General features: G+C 54.2%; 1 protein-coding gene and 4 non-coding genes across 8 annotated transcripts; 4 read left to right on the top strand and 1 right to left on the bottom strand.

The window, feature by feature from the left end:
- Positions 1–474: 474 nt before the first annotated feature.
- LOC100476990 (putative caspase-16) lies at positions 475–9,262 on the top strand. 4 transcript variants are annotated; one of them, XM_034670513.1, is made up of 10 exons: positions 475–1,050; positions 1,462–2,518; positions 2,646–2,813; positions 3,356–3,578; positions 3,931–4,047; positions 4,461–4,535; positions 5,053–5,159; positions 5,767–7,148; positions 7,672–8,176; positions 9,156–9,262. In XM_034670513.1, the coding sequence occupies exons 2-8, from the start codon at positions 2,243–2,245 to the stop codon at positions 5,878–5,880; spliced, it is 1,080 nt and encodes a 359-aa protein (XP_034526404.1). In that variant the 5' UTR covers positions 475–1,050; positions 1,462–2,242; the 3' UTR covers positions 5,881–7,148; positions 7,672–8,176; positions 9,156–9,262. The 4 variants fall into 4 exon arrangements, with proteins under 4 accessions (XP_034526404.1, XP_034526403.1, XP_034526401.1 ...); XM_034670512.1 differs by lacking the exon at positions 9,156–9,262 and having other exon boundaries at positions 5,767–7,055; positions 7,672–8,178; XM_034670510.1 differs by lacking the exons at positions 5,767–7,148; positions 7,672–8,176; positions 9,156–9,262 and having other exon boundaries at positions 4,461–5,174.
- On the top strand, positions 6,718–6,790 carry TRNAR-CCG. The gene has a single exon. It is a non-coding gene; the product is annotated as a tRNA-Arg (tRNA).
- Positions 8,317–8,389, top strand: TRNAR-CCU. Its single transcript has one exon. It is a non-coding gene; the product is annotated as a tRNA-Arg (tRNA).
- Positions 9,263–16,802: 7,540 nt separating the features above from the next.
- TRNAK-CUU lies at positions 16,803–16,875 on the bottom strand. Its single transcript has one exon. It is a non-coding gene; the product is annotated as a tRNA-Lys (tRNA).
- A 1,093-nt stretch (positions 16,876–17,968) lies between these two features.
- TRNAP-UGG lies at positions 17,969–18,040 on the top strand. Its single transcript has one exon. It is a non-coding gene; the product is annotated as a tRNA-Pro (tRNA).
- Positions 18,041–18,215: the final 175 nt, after the last annotated feature.

The raw sequence follows: 18,215 nt of genomic DNA, 5'->3' as shown, positions 1-18,215 counted from the left end.
GGGTGCACGGTCAGAGGTCCTTCCACCCCCACAGAATCCTTCCCAGTTTGCCTGGTAGTAGCCTCACCGGGCCGCCTAAGGGGTGGTGGGAGCAGACTGCAATAGAATGTTCTGTTCCTTAGTCTGTGTGCCAGCCTCTCTGGCCCCAGGGCCCTTCCTCAGCCAGCCCCCCATTTAACACTTGCTTCATCCTGAGCTCATTATGATGGACCCCACTTTCCAGGTGAAGCATCTGGGGCCCCATTGTGGACAGATGACTCCAGTTGGGGGTTTCTACCTGTGAGACAGCACCTGTCACTGCTCCTCATACCCTTGTGCTCAAGGCCGCAGTGTGCATATGTGTGGGTGGTGGTGTGGGTGCTGTGCAGGAGTGAGGAGGGGGTGGTGGGAGCCTTGCATGGACTTTTTTGGTGCTGGTGGCCAGCTCGGTAGGGAGATACTCCTGTGAAACAAGATCAGATAGGAGGTGGGCCAGGAGCTAAGAATAGGATTGGGCTAGGCTCCTGGCTCAGGTGGGGGCGTGCCAATGCCAGCCAGGAAGTAGCCTGCTGGAGCCAGAGAACAGGACAGGGACTGAGGCAGTGGGGCCCAAGACCCAGGGTTCCAGGGAAGGAGCAGAGTCCAGCTCAGCTCATAAACAGAGCTGATAGGCCAGGGCTCAGGGCAAGGGCAAGTACTGTCACCCAGGGCATTGGTACCAGGGTCAGGAGTTTAGCTCGGTGCTCAGAGGAAGCCCCCACCCGGCCCCCATGGCCTTCCTGGTGGCTGGGACCCTGCAGGTGGCCTCGAAGATGGCAGATGCTCGACAGAGTCTGGAAAGAAAGGTAGTGGGAGGCACTGCCTGGCCCAGCCCATTCCTGGCTCTCAGCTGAGCCCCACCCCAGCCCAACTCTGGCCTTGCCTCCCCAGGGGAAGTACGGCTTGCAGGGTCCAAGGGTGGCTCTGACACTCCGCAGCTCTGAGGTGTCAGCGTCTACAGTTGCTGTCCTGGAGGGTGTGTTCCGGACCCTGGGCTTTGAGAGCTGCCAGAGGAGGGAGGCCTCTGTCCAGGTGAGTCCCCACCCGCCTCCCACCTCCACCCTCATCCCAGCACCCACCCCCAGCCCCACCCTGGGGCCTCCCTGGACTCAGGCCCAGCTTTGCTCTTGCCCTAGGGCTTCCTTGGGGAGCTGGCTGGCTTCCGGGAGCAGCTGGATGCCCTTGGGGGCCCTGTGGGCTGTGCCTTAGTGGCCTTGGTGGCTCCCCGTGGGCATCTGAGGCAGCCCCAGCAGCTGGTCCAGGAGCTAAGCCGCTGTAGGGCCCTGTGGGGCTGCCCCAAAGTTTTCCTGCTGCTCTCAAGCGCTCCTGGGGGTGAGTGGGCTGGGCAGGGACACTGGTTGTGGGATGGTGCCAAGCAGGGGTGGGGGTGGGCAGGAGGGCCAAGACCTACCCTCCAGGCCAACATACTGTTTCTCCACCCAGCTGCCCCTGAGCCTGGAGCCTTCCTCACTGGCCTGAGCAAACTCTGTGGCCGATTTCCTCACTGGTCTCTGCTGCAGCTGCTGACAGAGGTGGGGGCTCTAGATGGGGACTCTCTGGGAGGGTTGTGTGCCAGTCACTTCCCCTGGCTCTGCTGTGCTTTCCTGAACCTGTTTGATGGTTCGATTCATCCCCCCATTCATTGTACAGATGAATCTTTATTGTCTATGCATGTGGTATCAGCCTCGAGCCCTTGTATCCCACCCCACCCGTGCCCCTCCTCACCCCACTCAAGATCCCCCAGACACTCCCAACTGCTTCTCAGCTCCACGCCTTTGCCCACACCACTCCCTCCGGCTTGCCTTCCTGTTGTCCCAGCCAGCCTCACACATTCCCTTCCAGGCTGTCAGTGATGCCCTTCCTTGAGCTCCCTGAGTCAGCGCCTATACTTCTGCCCAGCACTGTTCACATTCCCACAGTGCCTGTCCCATCAGATTGCAGGTCCCTGGAAGCCAGAGTTGTGAATGATCCAGTTCTGGTCTGGGGTGGAGGCCCAAAGGTCTCACTGGGCAGTTGGGTGGCTGCTGGTGACCCTGGAGGATCAGGGTCAGGACCCAGGTGTACCTACCGTGTGAGCCTTCGCAGACAGTCCCCAGCCTGCTCTAGGGAGCGCCCCAGCTCTGGGTGGGGAGTGGTGTGGTTAACGGCATGGCTGCTATCCACTTAAGGACGTCCGTGTCCAGGGAAGCCCATGACATTGAACCTGAACTAGGACATCCCCTTCATGCCCTCCCCTCGTTTTGTCTTCTCCTCTCTACATTCTGGCAGGGGACCCCAAAGACACTGCAGTAGCCATGATCTAGTCAGGCTGTACCCTGAAGCCAGTATCCTGTTCCCTCTCCAAACTGCACCCCCGTGCAACAGCCCCCTAGGGGTTTCTGGTACCCCCCAGGTCTTCTACAGGACAGCCAAAGAGTCAGAAGGCACCTGCTGTCCAGTCCTCCGGAGTTCCTTGCGGGGCGCACTGTGCCTGGGGGACGTGGAACCCTGGGAGCCCCAGGTGAGGGGAACGGGGTGGGGTGACAGCAGTTTCAAGTGGGACAGAGGCTCAGGGAGACCTGAGATGGGGGACTTGAGGAGCTGGGAGGTTCTCAGACCACTCTGAATACTCCTTAACTTGTCTGCAGCTGGAACCCAGCCCCAGCGCTCAGTATGACCTGTCTGGGACCAGGGCTGCGCTCCTCCTGTCCGTGGTCCACGACCGGCCCGGGGCCCAGCACGATGTGGAGGCGCTGGGGGGCCTGTGCCAGGCCCTGAGCTTCAAGACCACCCTAAGGACAGACCCTACGGCCCAGGTGAGGTGAAGGCCAGAGCTCTGGTGGTGCTCTGAAGGAAGGTCACGCCCCACCGCAGGACCCAATGGACTCTCTCTGGGGCCTCTCATCCCCCCGCCCCGCCCCGCTGTCTGTCCGGCTTCCATCCTTATCCTTCCTGCTGCATACACGCGGAGCTCACCCCCTGGGCTCCTGCAGCCTACCCTGCTGTTTCTCCATTCCCCCAACTCCAGGCTCCAGCAGGACCCTCCAGCTTTTCCCGGGAGGGTCTCGGCTTCCTTTTCAGACACCTGCCAGCTCATTGTCCTCCCCTCACACCTCTTCACTTTTTGGAGCATTTTCCCAAAGGCCCACCTGCAAGAGGCTAGATTACATGTCTCCTCCAATTAGGCCATGCCAGCTTTGCAGTGGGGGGGTTAGAAAAAGGACTTCCGCTGTGGGCCTGAGGCTGGCAGGACGTGGGAAGTAGGGTGGGCAGGGGCTGGAGAAGCCTCCCTGGAGGACCACCAGGCACTGGGGAGGCCAAGCCCCTGGCCCAGGCCTCAATCTAGTCCCCACCCCAGGCTTTCCAGGAGGAGATGGCCCAGTTCCGAGAGTGCCTAGATGCCCTCAGGGACCCAGTGAGCTGTGCCCTTGTGGCCCTCATGGCCCATGGGGGGCCACAGGGCCAGCTGCTGGGGGCGGACGGGCAAGAGGTCCAGCCAGAGGCACTGGTGCAGGAGCTGAGCCACTGCAGGGCCCTGTGGGGCTGCCCCAAGATCTTCCTGCTCCAGGCCTGCCGTGGGGGTGAGTGGGGCCCTGGCCCCCCGCGCTGAAGGCCAGGCCAGGTCCCGGCCTCCCTCCTGCCTCCTCCAGCTGTAGCTTTGCACGTGCAGCTCTCAGCCTCCCAAGACTTGCTGTCCACCTTCTCCAGGAGGCCTCAGCGCTGGTGCTACACCTGCCCCATCTCCTAGCCTCTCCTAGAAGTCAACTGCACCCACTTGAGCACTTCACCCTCGGTACATGCCGTTCTGTGCTCTGAGTGCTTCCAGCGTGGCAGGCCTGCCCTAGGTTTCTGGGGTCTGGGCTGTTGACCCTTGGGGGCACCCCCAGGTATCTGCTGAGCAAAAGGATCTGCGTATCCCCCCAACCCTTTCAGGGCAGAGGGACGCCGGCGTGGGGCCCACAGCTCTCCCCTGGTTCCGGCGCTGGCTGCAGGCCTCACCAACCACCCCCTCGCATGCCGATGTCCTCCAGATCTATGCTGATGCCCAAGGTGGGTGTGCCTTCCTTCTGGAGCCTAGGCTTGGCCGGGACTGGTGGGAGGGCTGTCCGGTGTGCCTTTCCAGGGCTCTGACCTGGGGTCCTGCTGCTACCTGCATCCTCTTTACCAAGAGGATGGGAAGGAAAACTTCCTAAATTGCAAGGGCCTTTGAAAATCGAGGGCTTCTGCCCCTGCCTGAACCTCAAAACAGCCCTGGAGGCGGGAAGATGAGATAGCTTTCCTAAGGGCACAGCTGAGAACAGAGTTATTGTTGTTGATGTTGAGATTTGAGTTCTGATTTGCCCTTTCTGTCTTGAGCTCATTCCACTGACTGCCCTATGTGCCCTTGAGTCAGACTTGGGGGGATGCCTGGGGCTGGCAGAGGTCCCAGGATGCTGGGTAAATGCAGTTGATCCTTCTTGCAGGCAGCTCCTCAGCGGGCCCCGCTTCGGGGAGCCCTGACCAAGCAGATGTCCTGATGGTCTATGCAGCTGCCGAGGGTAAGGGGACGGGTCATCGGGAAAGCCTGCTACACAGGGCCCTGCATCCTGGCTGGATATCTGGAGTGACTTTAGGGGAGCCAGGGCTGGGCAGGTGGGGCAAAGGGACACCAGCTCAGTTACAGTTAATCCATCCTCCTTCCATATTTACGATTTATAAAAATAGTAACGATGGTGGGCTCACGTTGAGGGCCGACTGTGCCGAGTGCTGTAAATTCCTTGAGGGATCTGCCTCAGGCCCCTGCTCAGTGCCCGGCACAGTGTAGGTTCACAGTGAATGTGTGTTCCATGTTTAGTAGAAATTGTATATTTCGGAATTGTATATTCACTCCACAAATACCAAGCAGCAAGTTGTTCCAGAAGCCAGAAGTTCCTGCTCTTTGTACCATTCCCTTGCCTGACCCCTGAAGTCCTGTCTCTTTGCCCACCCATTTCTACCAACAAAGAGCCCCTGGGGATTGGAAGGCAGCAGGCAGGGGCCCAAGTCTGACACTCTGACCCTGGTCCTCTGGCCTAGGCTGTGTAGCCTATCGGGATGATGAGAAGGGCTCAGACTTTATCCAGACTCTGGTGGAGGTCCTCAGAGCTGACCCCGGGGCAGAGCTCCTGGAGCTGCTGACTGAGGTGTGTTGGGGTTAGGGGCAGAGACCTGGCGAGAGGGGCTGGATTCATCCTTCTCCCCAGCCCTGGCGTTCTGATCACCTCCCATTCACCCTGTGGGTGAGCACAGACAGGGCGGCAGGTGCTGACCCGTGAGAGCCTCAGCAGTTCTTAGCCGCATATACTCCCTGCCGGGTGGGGGATGGTGGTGGGGTGAAGGAGGACACTGCGACCGCACAGGGCCGCTGGGGGTTGCAGTCAGGAACAGAGTGGACCAGCAGGGGCTGTGACCCACAGGCTCTGTAGTAAGAGTGGGTGGGCTTCCCCTGGTTCCTGCAGCAGGATGTGATTGGCTTGTTTAAATAATTTCAGAGGCTGCCAGGGAATTGAAGCCCCTCAGACTGAGGACAAGTGGAGTGTGGGGGAACCAGCTGGGTGGGGAGCCTTTCCTGCGTTGTGGGGGTCACATCTGACAGGAGCAGGGGGCTCACGGTTAGGCCTCGGAGGTCCTGTGAGGGCCAACGATGGCAAGGCAGCACTTGAAATTTTAGACCTTACCATCCACGGGGCTCCAGGCTGGGTGCCAAGGGACCCGGGAGTCCTGAGCGCAGGCTGAGTGTGGTCCTCGCAGGTCAACCGACGGGTGTGTGAACTGGAGGTGCTGGGTCCCGACTGCCAGGAGCGCCGCAAGGCCTGCCTGGAGATCCGAAGCTCGCTTCGGCGCCGGCTCTGCCTGCAGGCCTGACTGCGCCCCTGCCGCCCCGGGGGGGGGGGTGTGTGTGTGTGTGCCAACAGTGGGTGCTGCTGACTCCATCCACTCTACGGGCTCCTCTTCTGTAAATGGGTGCAGAAGCGCGGGCGCGGGGCTAAGGGAGGGGGTGTGCAATAAACTTCTGTGGATGATCGCTGTGCTCATGAACAGTGCCTGCCCTCGGAGGCGAGACAGTGGGAGAACACATGCAAAGTGCCTGGCACTCCGTAACGGTGCATTTGTGCTCCTAGGAGCCGGAGGCTGGGGCTTCCGGCGGGCGGAGGGACCGAGGAACCCTGCACGGGCTAGGCTGGGCTGGATATTCCCAGAGGGGGCAGCCGGTGCCCACACCGCTGTCTCAGCTCGCGCACCCCGCCGGCGTCCGCGCTGGGGCGGTGGGAAAGCAGGAGATGCGGTCTCGGCCTTCACGCAGGTCAGAGTCCAGTCTGGGACCCCAAGACTGGACAGAGCACTGCAGGCTGATCGGTGCTGTGGTGCGGACAGCACGGGGGCGCGGGGGCTGCGGGGGCAGTGGGCAGCCTCTCACCCAGCGCGCTTCGGGGCCACGTGCGGGAAGAGCTTCCAACCCGCTGGTTAGGTCAGGAGGAGCCGGCGCGGCCTCATCGGGGCTCGAACTCGGAGTCCAGTTCTTTTGGACCGTCCTCGCGGAACGGGCGGGCCTGCTTTCGGCGCCGGGCTCCAGCTCACAGCTCCGCCCCCACAGGGCCCGAGGGGCGGAGCTCCTCGCTGGTAGGAGCATGCGTGTTCCGGCACACCACGCAGGCGCCTAGAACAGCTTTATGAGAGAAGCTGTGGAAGCGTCATTGGTGGGGCCGCGTGGCCTAATGGATAAGGCGTCTGATTCCGGATCAGAAGATTGAGGGTTCGAGTCCCTTCGTGGTCGCTGCAGTGTTCGTTTTGCTCCCTCGCCTTTAAATTTTCCCTCTGTCGGGACCGCGCCCTCCGCGGAGTCTTAGGAGGCTCGGGCGGTGTCCCCGTCGCACCGCCCGCCCTGCCGCGCCCGGGAAGCCGCTCAGCTCCTGCCAGGCGCGGAGCCCGGGAGCTAGGGCCTGCTCTGCGCCCCTGGCGACCCCGAGGGCGCTGCGGGGCCCAACGCAGGCCAGAACCCGAAGCCATCGCAGCGAGTCCGACAACCTCAGACGAGGCGGGTATAGTTCAGTCGACCAGAGCTGTGACAGACGAGGGGAGGAGCTGGATTGTTGCAGGGGGACGGGGGGAGTTGTCCCAAGGTCAGAGGACAGGTGCGTTTCAAAATATAATAGATTATTGTGATAAAAAAGTTTTGGAAATAGTGATGACGGTTGGATGATGCTGTGCATGTAAGTGATGCCACCGAATCATACACTTTAAAATGGCTTAATTGCCCAGTTTAACGTCATATATATATTTTGTCACAGTAAAAAATGTTTTAAAAATCTTATAGATTATTTCGATTTCTGGCAATGGTAGTGTACCTAAATGACTTGTGTGAGTATATATTTAGAAATTTAAATATAAAGACTATGCCCAGGATTGGGTCTTCATTTTACCTGGGGGAAAATGTCTTTACCTGAGGAGCCAAGTTCTCTCCAAGGGATTCCGGCTAAGCCAGGTGATGACCTAGGTGATGTAACCTCCTCCCACCCGGTGACCGCCGGGGCAGTGGTAGCCGGAGCCCTCATACCGAACGGTGGGCGCAGGTGACCTGGGGTCCTACGGGGTATTACTTTATCGTTTTTGTGATGCTTCAGCTGTTTGAAGTTCATTAAGCTGAACATTTCGCAGATGGGAAAGAACACCCCTCCGCTGGTGGGAAAGCTAACGCTGGGATCTCTGACCGTGAGAATCTCATACTCCACCGACACAGCTAGCCCGAGGAGAGCCATTGCGGAGGGCGCTTGGGACAGAGACCTCAGGCCCCTGGGCTCTATTGAAAGCCGCGGAGACCTGAACCCAGGTAACACCTCCTGTCTACAGGGCAGTGTAGGGAGGAGGACAAGGACAGGGATGACACTTTTCCCAGTCGCCGGGTTGGTACCCCTCCTCTCTCCTCTCCCACATTTTGCGTAGCTAATTCCTTCTTGCTAGTAGTTATCACCGGATCCTGATTCTCCTGCAACGAGAAAGAAAGGGCTCGCCCAGGATTTGATCCCCAGGCTTCTCGCACCCTAAGCGAGGATCACACCCGAGTCAAACGAGCTGAGCGACACCTGTGGCCCCAGATCTTTGGGCTCCATCTGCGCATGCGCGGTCTCTCCGGGGGTCGGAGGATGCTCTAGGAGCCGGCCAGGTCGGAGGGCAGGCCAAATGCGGGTGTTGAGGGACCGGAGGGAGTCTGGGATGGAGCCAGGAATCCGTGTGTAACCGGCGGGAACGATGGGGAGGTGACGGAGAGACTGGTTTAGGACCATTGCAAGACATCTGTTGTCTGCCCCGGTGGCCTAATGGATAAGGCATTGGCCTCCTAAGCCAGGGATTGTGGGTTCGAGTCCCACCCGGGGTATGTGGGGTTAAGTTTTAGACTTCCTCTAAGGAAGAAGTGCAATCCGTCCTCCCCAGTGGAGGAAGCCAAGTTAAGGGTTCTGGAAGGCTATCCAGACGCCGTCCTATGCTATTAAATTGGTTGTGCCTTTTTTTTCTAATAAGGGGTGCACGTTTCCAGCTTTCAGAAAGGAATACTTTCTTCATTCCCATTTTTAAGATAACCACCCATTCTACTTGATATAAAGGAATAATTCTCCATTTTTCCAGTATATTAATTTTATTGTGGTTCCATATATTTTTAAAAGTTCTTAAAAGTTCTTTTATAAACAGACCCAATTATTTAAAGATTAAATTATATGACAACTGTCGTGCTTTAAAACAACGGGCTGAGTGCTGACAATGGTTATTAATACGGTATTGTATACTTGCAAGTTGCTTTGAGAGGAGAACTGAAATGTTCTCACCACACAGGAAAGGTAACTATGCGAAGGCTGGATGTGTTAACCTGACTGTGGCAAATATTTCACAAATGTATATGTGTATCAAATCAACACATTGTGCACCTTCAATATATATCATTTTATTTGTCAGTTATCTCTCAACAAAGCTAGGGAAAATATAATGGGTTGGTTGGTGGTGTAGATAAAACAAGGTTATCTCTCAGTTGATAATGGCTTAAGCTGGGGGACATGAGGACACATCTGCTTTAGTGCATGTTTGAAATAGTCCATAATAAAGTTTTCTCTCTTTTTTTAATCCATGCAATCCCTGTCTTCATCCTGCAGGTAAAAATCTCCCAGACTGCCGGGCACGGTGTAGAGAACAATCAGAAACCTTCTATACCACAATGCCCAAAGCAGGGAAGACCACTGGAGCTTTGTCATATACACATATAAAAATACAGTTCTCTTTTGCCTTTAAAAACCATGAATGAGACTTTTCTGTTCCTCCAGCTCTGGCCTTACTGCTCCCGGTTTCCCAAATATCTAGAACCCCATTATTCCCACTGGAATCAACAACGTCATCTCAGTGCAGTGTTTCCCACCATTGTGGGCTACCTGAAGGGAACGGGGACCACAGAGCGATCCGGGGATGCTGGTGCTTGCCTGGCCAATGTTGCTCAATGCCTCATTGAAAGGGAAGTCCTCTGGGCGCTGTCAGTGGATGGCGGGTGTCCACATCATGTGTGAAAGATCCACTCCAGCATCCCCATCTAAGTCTTTGGCTTTCTTTCTCTACTCGATGCCAGGGACGTTCTCACATCTCCGTCTCATTAAACATAGGCTACCACTGAGTTCAATGCTCAGCCAACCAACCAAGACACTTGGCAGACCCACATTCAGCAGCACAAAATAACATCTGAAATACAGGCTTTCCAGGAAGTGCTCCCGGGTTGATAAATTCACCAGATGCAAAATCATATCTCAGCCTCCTCACTCCAACAGCCTCAGGTTCATTCCCACATGTGTTTCCCGGGTCTCTGCCGGCATAAATGAGCCCCACTTGCAATTCTGTAGGTGAATAAGCTATTTCCTACCAGGTCAGCCTTTGTACTCACTGCCCGCAGCATGCTGATCTGGCTGTAGTCATGGGGCCAGTGCTAACAAGGGTAGGTGGTGTGGTCTTTGTGGAGCACTGGCATCCCCTTGGAAGACAAGCGCTCCAGGTGAGATTAGTATAGGACATTCAAACATGGGAAGGCTCCTCTCCACAGATACCAGACTGATTCTGCCGGCAAGGAAGCTCCGAGTGACGCAGGGATTCGAGATTCTCAACTTTGTCTGAGCCCACCTAAAGGTCTCTATGTCTTTGGCCCCATTCCTTCATAATCAATGCCATTTCTTTCACATGACAGATTTTCTGAGGCTGTGAACTCAACTTCCAATGTCATTCCACGACATGCATCACTCAGTGATGGGTTTGATCTTTAGCAATATCAGCCCTGCAGCTCTAAGGTTATGTTATGGTGACCACGAAATGTTCCTGTGCCTCTGAACATGACTCGGGCTGAAAGTTCAAAGGCCCAGTCTTGTCATTTCCTTTTGGTGAGCAAACCAGTGCCCCCAGAAGAATCCCTTCCAGGCCACAGTCCTCATAATCACCTTTACTGCCACGGCAGTCAACGGCAGCAGCCACGTGGTCCTGCTGGGCACTGCTTCGTCATAATCAACCAGGTTGATGCGCGGCTTGATCATGATGTCACCGTGTGCTGTCAATGACCCGCGTCCCGTTTCCCATTGGCAAGGACCTTGGCTGCGTTCAAGCCCAAACCCACCACCAAGTCAAGGTCCAGGCAGCAGTCAGAAAACCCATCCGTGGGTGTTGGGGGAAGCGGGGAAGGTTGGTCAAAGGGTACAAACTTTCAGTTTTAAGATGAATGAGTTGCAGGGACCTAACCTACAGTAAGGCGATGATGGTAATACTGTCTCGTGTGCTTGAAATTCGCTACGGGAGTAGATCTTAAGTAACCATGTGAGGTAATGGATGTGTTAATCAGCTTGATTGTGGGAATCAGTTCACAATGTATATGGATATCAAATCACCACATCGAACACCGTCAATATGTATGGTTTTTATTTGTCAATGATATCTCAGTAAACCTGGGGCAGAAAAGAAAACCCATCCCTTATTTTAACAGACTACTGAAAGAACAAGCATTAACTAGGTAGAAAGGTGGCTAGTGAGGCAGTGGGGGCGGCGGAAAGCGGCTGCCAGGTACAGGGCTGTGGGACCAAGGGGAGAGCTTGTGGTTATTAAAAGTCAGAAGCACGGAGAGGGCCTCCAGGAGCTTGAGAGCAGATCTTGGAAGAAGAGTGCCACTCAGCTAGCCTGGGTGGCTCCGAGTTCCGAGGTGGGTCCCATGGACCGCAGGCAGCTTGCACCGTAGCCTCTCAGGAGCCGTGATGAAGTGGGTTCTGTGAGTGTTGGGAAATTTCGAACTGGATTCCGTTGCTATTCCTGGAGTGAACTATTGCTGCATGGGTAAGGGGGGCGGGCAGCGTGGCGGGAACAAAAAACAGGAAGCAGTGAGTCCATTCCTCCTCCTCCAGCCGCTCAGTCTGAGCCTCCTGGCAGCAAAACCTAACACAGGCCAGCTGGCAAAGCAGAGGATCACCCGGTAGGGTCTAGAAGGGTGAGCTGGAAGCCAGGAGATGAGTGTCGTAAGTGGTGCACTTGCCCTGTCCTATCCCCCCCCTCCCCGCTTCCTTACAGGTGCCTGCTGAGTCCCTTCATGCATCCATTACACAGAAATCCTTGCCTCAGGGTTGCTTCTGGGAATGTTGTCCTTCAACAGCCGGAACCAGACTCTCAGAATGAGATTCTGAAGTTGGATCACCTGCCGGCCGTCTGGCAGGGAGGGCCACACCCCCCGCGGTGGGGGGAGTTTTGAAAAACGCTGGTGTGCCGGAGCGGTGCAAACATTCAGACCTTTGCCCGCGTTAAACTGGGATAGACCGGAGGAGTTGGGAAATGAGCTGCCCTTGTCCCGTGTCTCTGGGCACCTCAGGGACACAGCGGGAAAGTTCTGGTAAGGACTGTGGGATGATGTGGCTGCTGTTGAGTATCTTTTTTTTTTAAGTTTTTATTTTTTTTTTAAGATTTTATTTATTTATTTGACAGATAGAGACAGCCAGCGAGAGAGGGAACACAAGCAGGGGGAGTGGGAGGGGAAGAAGCAGGCTCATAGCAGAGGAGCCTGATGTGGGGCTCGATCCCATAACGCTGGGATCACGCCCTGAGCTGAAGGCAGATGCTCAACCGCTGTGCCACCCAGGCGCCCCTTAAGTTTTTATTTTAATTCCACTTAGTTAACACAGTGTTATATTAGTTTCAGGTGTACAATATAGTAATTCAACACTTGCATACATCACTGGGTCTCATCCCAGGTGCACGTCTGCATTCCCATCACCTATTTCACCCCCGCCCCCACTTCTCCAGTAACCATCAGTTTGTTCTCTATAGTCAAGAGGCTGCTTCCTGATCTGTCTCTTTCCTATCCTTTCCTTTTGCTTGTTTGTTTTGTTTCTTAAATTCCACATGTGAGGGAACTCATGTGGTATTTGTCTTTCTCTGACTGGCTCATCGTGCTTGGTGTTATACTGTCTAGCTCCATCTGTGTTGCTGCAAACGGCAAGATTGCATTCTTTTTCATGGCTGAGTAATATTCCATATATACGTATACACCACATCTTCTTTATCTTCATCAGTCCACGGACACTTGGGCTGCTTCCATAATCGGGCTGTTGTAGATAATGCTGGTATAAACAACTGGGTGCATGTATCCCTTTGAATTAGTGTTCTTGTAGTCGCAAATACTCAGTAGTGCAATTGCGGGGTCATAAGGTGGTTATTTTTAGCTTTTTGAGAAACATCCATACTGTTTTCCAGAGTGGCTGCATTCCCACCAATAGCGCACGAGGGTTCCTTTTTGTCTGCATCCTTGCCAACACCTGCTGTTTCTCATATTGTTGATTTTAGCCATTCTGACAGGTGTGAGATGATACCACATTGTAGTTTTGATTTGCATTTCCCTGATGATGAGTATCTTTTCATGTCTGTTGGCTATCTGGATGTCTTCTTTGGAGAAATGTCTGCTTGTGCCTATTTTTTATTTTATTTTTTAAGTTTTTAAAATATTTTCTTAAGTAATAGCTACACCCAAGTGGGGCTCGAACTCACAACCCTGAGATCAAGAGTCACATGCTCCACTGACTGAGCCAGTCGGGGCCCTGTGATCAGTTTTTAATTGGATTATGCTTTTTTTTTTGGGATGTTGAGTTTAATAAGTTCTTCATATATTTTGGATGCTAACCCTTTGTCAAATACGTCATTTGCAAATATCTTCTCCCATTCCATACGTTGCCTTTTAGTTTTGTTTCCTTCACTGTGCAGAAGTTTTTACTTTGATGCAGTCTCAATAGTTCATTTTTGCTTTTGTTTCCCTTGCCTCTGGAGACATAACTAGAAAGATGTTGCTATGGGTGATGTCAAAGAAATTACTTCCTGTGTTCTCCTCTAGGATTTTTATGGCTTCAGGTCTCACATTTAGGTCTGTAATCCATTTTAAATTTATTTTTGTGTATGGTGTAAGGAAGTGGTCCAGTTTTCCCAGCAGTTTGTTGAAGAGATGGTCTTTTTTCCATTGGATATTCTTTCCTGCTGTGTCAAAGATTAATTGACCATATAATTGTGGGTTTATTTGGGGCACCTGGCTGGCTCAGTCAGCAGAGCATGCAACTCTCGATCTTGGAATCACGAGTTTGAGCCCCGCCTTGGGGGTAGAGAGTGCTTAAATAAATGTTTTAATTGTGGATTTGTTTCTGCGTTTTCTATTCAGTTCCCTGATCTATGTGTCTTTTTTTGTCCCTGTACCATATTGTTTTGATCACTACAACTTTGTAATATAATTGAAGTCTGGAATTGTGATGCCTCCAGCTTTGCTTTTCTTTTTCAAGATTGCTTCAGCGAGGGGTGGTGCCTGGGTGGCTCAGCTGGTTAAGCATTTGACTTGATTTTTGGCTCAGGTCAAGCTCCATGTTGGGCTCCGTGCTCGCTCATTGTGGGGTCTCCTTGAGATTCTCTCTCTCCTTCTGCCCCTCCTCCCTGCTTGTGCACTCTCTCTAAATGAATAAATAAAATCTTTAAAAAAAGAAAAAGGTTGCTCTGGTTATTCGGAGTCTTTTATGATTCCATACAAATTTTAGGATTCTTTGTTCTAGTTCTGTGAAAATGCTTTTGGTATTTTGATAAGGGGCTGCGTTAAATGTGTAGATTGCTTTGGGCAGTGCAGACATTTTAACAATATTCGTTCTTCTAATCCATGAGCATGGAATGCCTTTCCATTTCTTTATGTAGTCTTCGGTTTCTTTCTTCAGTGTTTTCTAGTTTCCAGAGCAGGGTCTTTCACCTCCTTGGTTAGGCTGTTGTCGAGCATCTTTAACGCACTGAGACCCAAGAATAACATGCTTGTGCCAACTAGTCACCAATTCAAAGCACTCCGGCAGCCCCCGAAAGCAGCCCACGCGTCCTTCAGCTGAAGGGCCCGTGAAGCTGAAGGCTGGGCTTGGGGCCTCAGAGTAAAAATAGCAGATGTTGAGAAAAAGTTGAATTCTCACCCTCGGCAGATCTCTTATGACCACGTCAGGGTGCCAAGAGGGAAGAAGTGGGACCCGGAGACTTGGAATGGGGCGAGCTGGGGCGATCTATGGAGACCCGGGAACCCTCTGGGCCTGCAGATGTGGCCCAGGGCTCCACCTCGCTTGCTGGGAAGACCCTCAGATGAGGCAGATACTTAGGAGACAATTTTCATCTCTTCAGGATTCTACTCCTCCTCCAGGCCAACTGGCTGAATACCGGGGTTCCATCTCAACCGAGAAAGCGCGGCCCTGCTCTGAAGGAGGGGAACTCTGAGCACCGTAGCACCTGGGTGACGAGTCAGCAGTGACGTGTGCTGGATCAGGGTGGGGAGAATAAAGAGCTGGAAAGGGAAAGATCATCTGTATGGGACTCTTCCTTGACACAGGCCTTAACACCCTGGCAAGGGTCTGTCCACCCGGTGAAAACACACAGCTGGCATGGCTTCATGAAAGGAAGTTCTTCACGAACTGTGGAGAAAGGAATCAGAAGGGACGGAGACACAGGCATGCTAGAGTGGTCCTGTGTCAGGGCAAAGACCCGCCACTGACTGTGTATCTGGGCAGCGCCTGGAGGAAATAACGCACGCGCACTGGAGGGGAGGCGCCGGCATCTTTGAGAAGCTTGGGAGTGACTGTTCTCTGATCCGGCGGGAACTGTGACGTGTCCAAAGTAGCAGATAAGCTTGTGTACCTTGCATCCCCTATTATTAAGAAAGAAGCCTAGCACTTGGTAGGACCCCATAATGGTTAATTTGTATCCACTAGGCCAGGCTATGGGGCCTAGGTGTTTGGTCCAACAGGAGTCTAGAAGTCGCTGTAAAAGTATTTTTTTCTAGATGCAATTAACATTTAAATCAGTAGACTTGAGTGAAGCAGATTGCCTTCCACAATGTGGGTGGGCCTCATCCAATCATTTGAAGGTCTCAGGAGTAAAGACTGCTCCCCCAAGAGGAAGGAATGCTACCCCAGGGAACTTCCTACTCCAGACGGCAGTATCTGCTTTTGCTGGAATTTCCAGGGGCCATCCTGTGAGCCAGTTCTTTAAAATCAATCCAAGTGTCTGTCTCTTCTGTCTTTCTATGTTCTATTTTCCCAGAGAACTCTGATAAATACAGTCTCTCTTTCTCTCTCTTTTTAAAGATTTTTTTTTTTTTATTCGAGAGAAAGAGAGCGGAGTGAGCAGTGGGGAGGGGCCAAAGGAGAGGGAGATTCTCAAGGGGATTCCACACTAAGCACAGAGCCCGACGCGGGGCTTCCCTCTCAGAACCCTGAGATGACGACCTAAGCTGAAACCAAGAGTCAGTCGCTTAACTGAGTGAGCCACCTAGGCACCCCAAATACAGTCTATTTTGGATGGGTAGGGTGTCCTGGCTCAGCCACCAAGAGGTACCCAGCAGGTGCCTCCTCACTCCCTAGCCCGCTCCCCGCCCCCATGGAAGTGCGGGTTTCCTGGCACGGAGCCAGGACACAGAGAGGCTGCATGCTGAACCAGCAGAGGCCCCGGGGGAATGGACCCCTGGAAACCCAAATTACCCAGACAACCCGACATCCTGACTCACGGATGCTGAGCCTCGGGATCCCGGTCACTACATTCGGGCTCTCCTACCCTTTCACAAAAAGGAACCCACAGTTCCCTCTCTGCTTGCTTCTCAACAAGTGGACACACTAACTTGTCCTCAGGGCATCCCACGATTTCTGATTTTCTTCCTACTTTAGAAAGGGGAGAGGAGATGGGACAGGGCTGCACCACTGCTTCTCTGTCCCACCAGGGAGGGAAGCCTGGGCGGGGGCACAGTATTGGAGAAGGCGAGGGTCTGGGAGCGGGAGTACCCCTGATACAGATGGGACCCCACGTAGGTCCCCAGTCAGGGCCAGAGTTAATGAGGTTCCACCTCTGTTGGAGCTCTCCTCCAGCCCTTAGAGCGGAGACTTAACCGCATAAGGAGTGGGTTCGAGTCCTCGGTTGGGCGATATTCGTGGATTGGCCTGGTTAGCCCCTGCCCAGATCTTGCCAACTTCAAGGAAGTTCCTAGAAGGGGAAGTCCTCAGAGAGGCTTCCCACCTCTGTGTGTACTGTACCTGAAACTTTTGCATAAATTCCAACTTTTTAAAATTACAAAGTATATATAATAGAATATAAAAGAGGGAAGCATTTGCCTCGGTGAGGTTGAGATTGGCTCTCAGCGTCCTGGCCACCCTGGACCGGGTACAGATTTCCCCTTAGTAACAGAGTTAGTTGTAATTTATGCAGCCCCGGTCGCCGGTTTAGCTGTAAGCTCGTCTGGACAAAAGCCACGCCCAACGTGGGGCTCGAACCCACGACCCTGAGATTAAGAGTCTCATGCTCTACCGACTGAGCTAGCCGGGCAGGTGTGGGGTGCTGCCATGGCACAGGATGACTACGGTACTCAGAAACTTTGCTGTCCTGGGACTGGTAAGGACAGGTCCTGCGTCCTGTGCGCAATGCCTCCCGGTCACTGCGACGCTGAATTCACGGTCCTTTCCTCAAGGAGTAAGGGGGCGGCCAGGTCACTGTCTGCTGTCCTGTTGTGTCCGTGGGTCTGTGTGGCCCAGCAGCTCAGGGGAGCCGGAAAGTCTGGGACGAGGGCATGGGGCCGTCACTGGAGCTGGTCAGTAAGAAATGTGGTGTGATCCTTGCTTAGGGTGTGAGAGGTGTCAGGTTCCATTCAGGGAAGATCACTCACTTTTAAGCTGTCCCCCCTTTTTAGTGAGCAGCAAGAAGCGAATCAGGAAGACTCCAGGGCCTTGCCATGGGGACTAGCCGGGAAAGCCTCCTCCCCAGGTGGGAGCTGGACCCCCTATTAGCGCAAGAGGAAGGAGAAGTTGGGGGCGTAAAAGTTTGGAGAGTTTGTGCAGCTGCGCATTTGGGAAGAAGAACCCCAGTTCTGACCCCTGCCTCGGGGTTCCACAGTTGCGAGGGGCTTCTGGGGCCAAGCCCAGGTCACGGCGGGGCTCAACTGAGGGCAGGAGCCCCCAGGGTCCTTTCCCGAGTGGAGCCTCGGCCAGGCTGGCTGGTTGGGAGACAGCAGAGCCTCCTTCTTAGGGACCTGGACTTGTGTCCTACGCTGGGTGAAATTTCTGGGCTGGGGCCCCCATGAGAGACCTCCCTGTTCACCCGGGCCACACAGACTCCCTCCGCGGGGTCACCTGCCGCCTCCTCTGGTTGCTGGGAGCTGGGTGGCCCTTGCCAGGGGTGGGGCCATCGTGCTCTGGAGGAGTGGGGTGCGGAGGGGGGCCCTGAGGGTCTGGGGCCAGGTGGGCCACCACTCTCCCTCCTGCCAGGTCGTGGCTGCACTGCATCCCCTCCACTTCTGGAATCGAAACCGAAACTTCCCCCGTGCACCTTCCTGAGGAATCAGGAAGCCGGGACTCATGGGACTGGAGTGCCGAGCCAAGGGCACAGCCTCCAAGGACAAATGTCAGTAGCTTTGCCTGAGGGTGGCTCGTTGGTCTAGGGGTATGATTCTCGCTTTGGGTGCGAGAGGTCCCGGGTTCAAATCCCGGACGAGCCCAGCTTTTAGAACGGTGCATGAGGTCCTGGGCCAGAGGAAACTTGGTCTCCCACACGCAGTCTGCCTCTCGGAGAGCAGGAGACCTGGTCTGTGTGCGTGTGTGCGCGCACCAGCTAGTCCCACCCTGAGGGGTGACAACCCAACTTTCTCTGGGCACTTTTTTTTTTTTTTTTTT

The sequence above is a fragment of the Ailuropoda melanoleuca genome, chromosome 10 (genome assembly GCF_002007445.2).
Source record: "Ailuropoda melanoleuca isolate Jingjing chromosome 10, ASM200744v2, whole genome shotgun sequence".
Lineage (NCBI taxonomy): Eukaryota > Metazoa > Chordata > Mammalia > Carnivora > Ursidae > Ailuropoda > Ailuropoda melanoleuca.
This window is presented reverse-complemented; position numbering and strand designations above follow the sequence as displayed.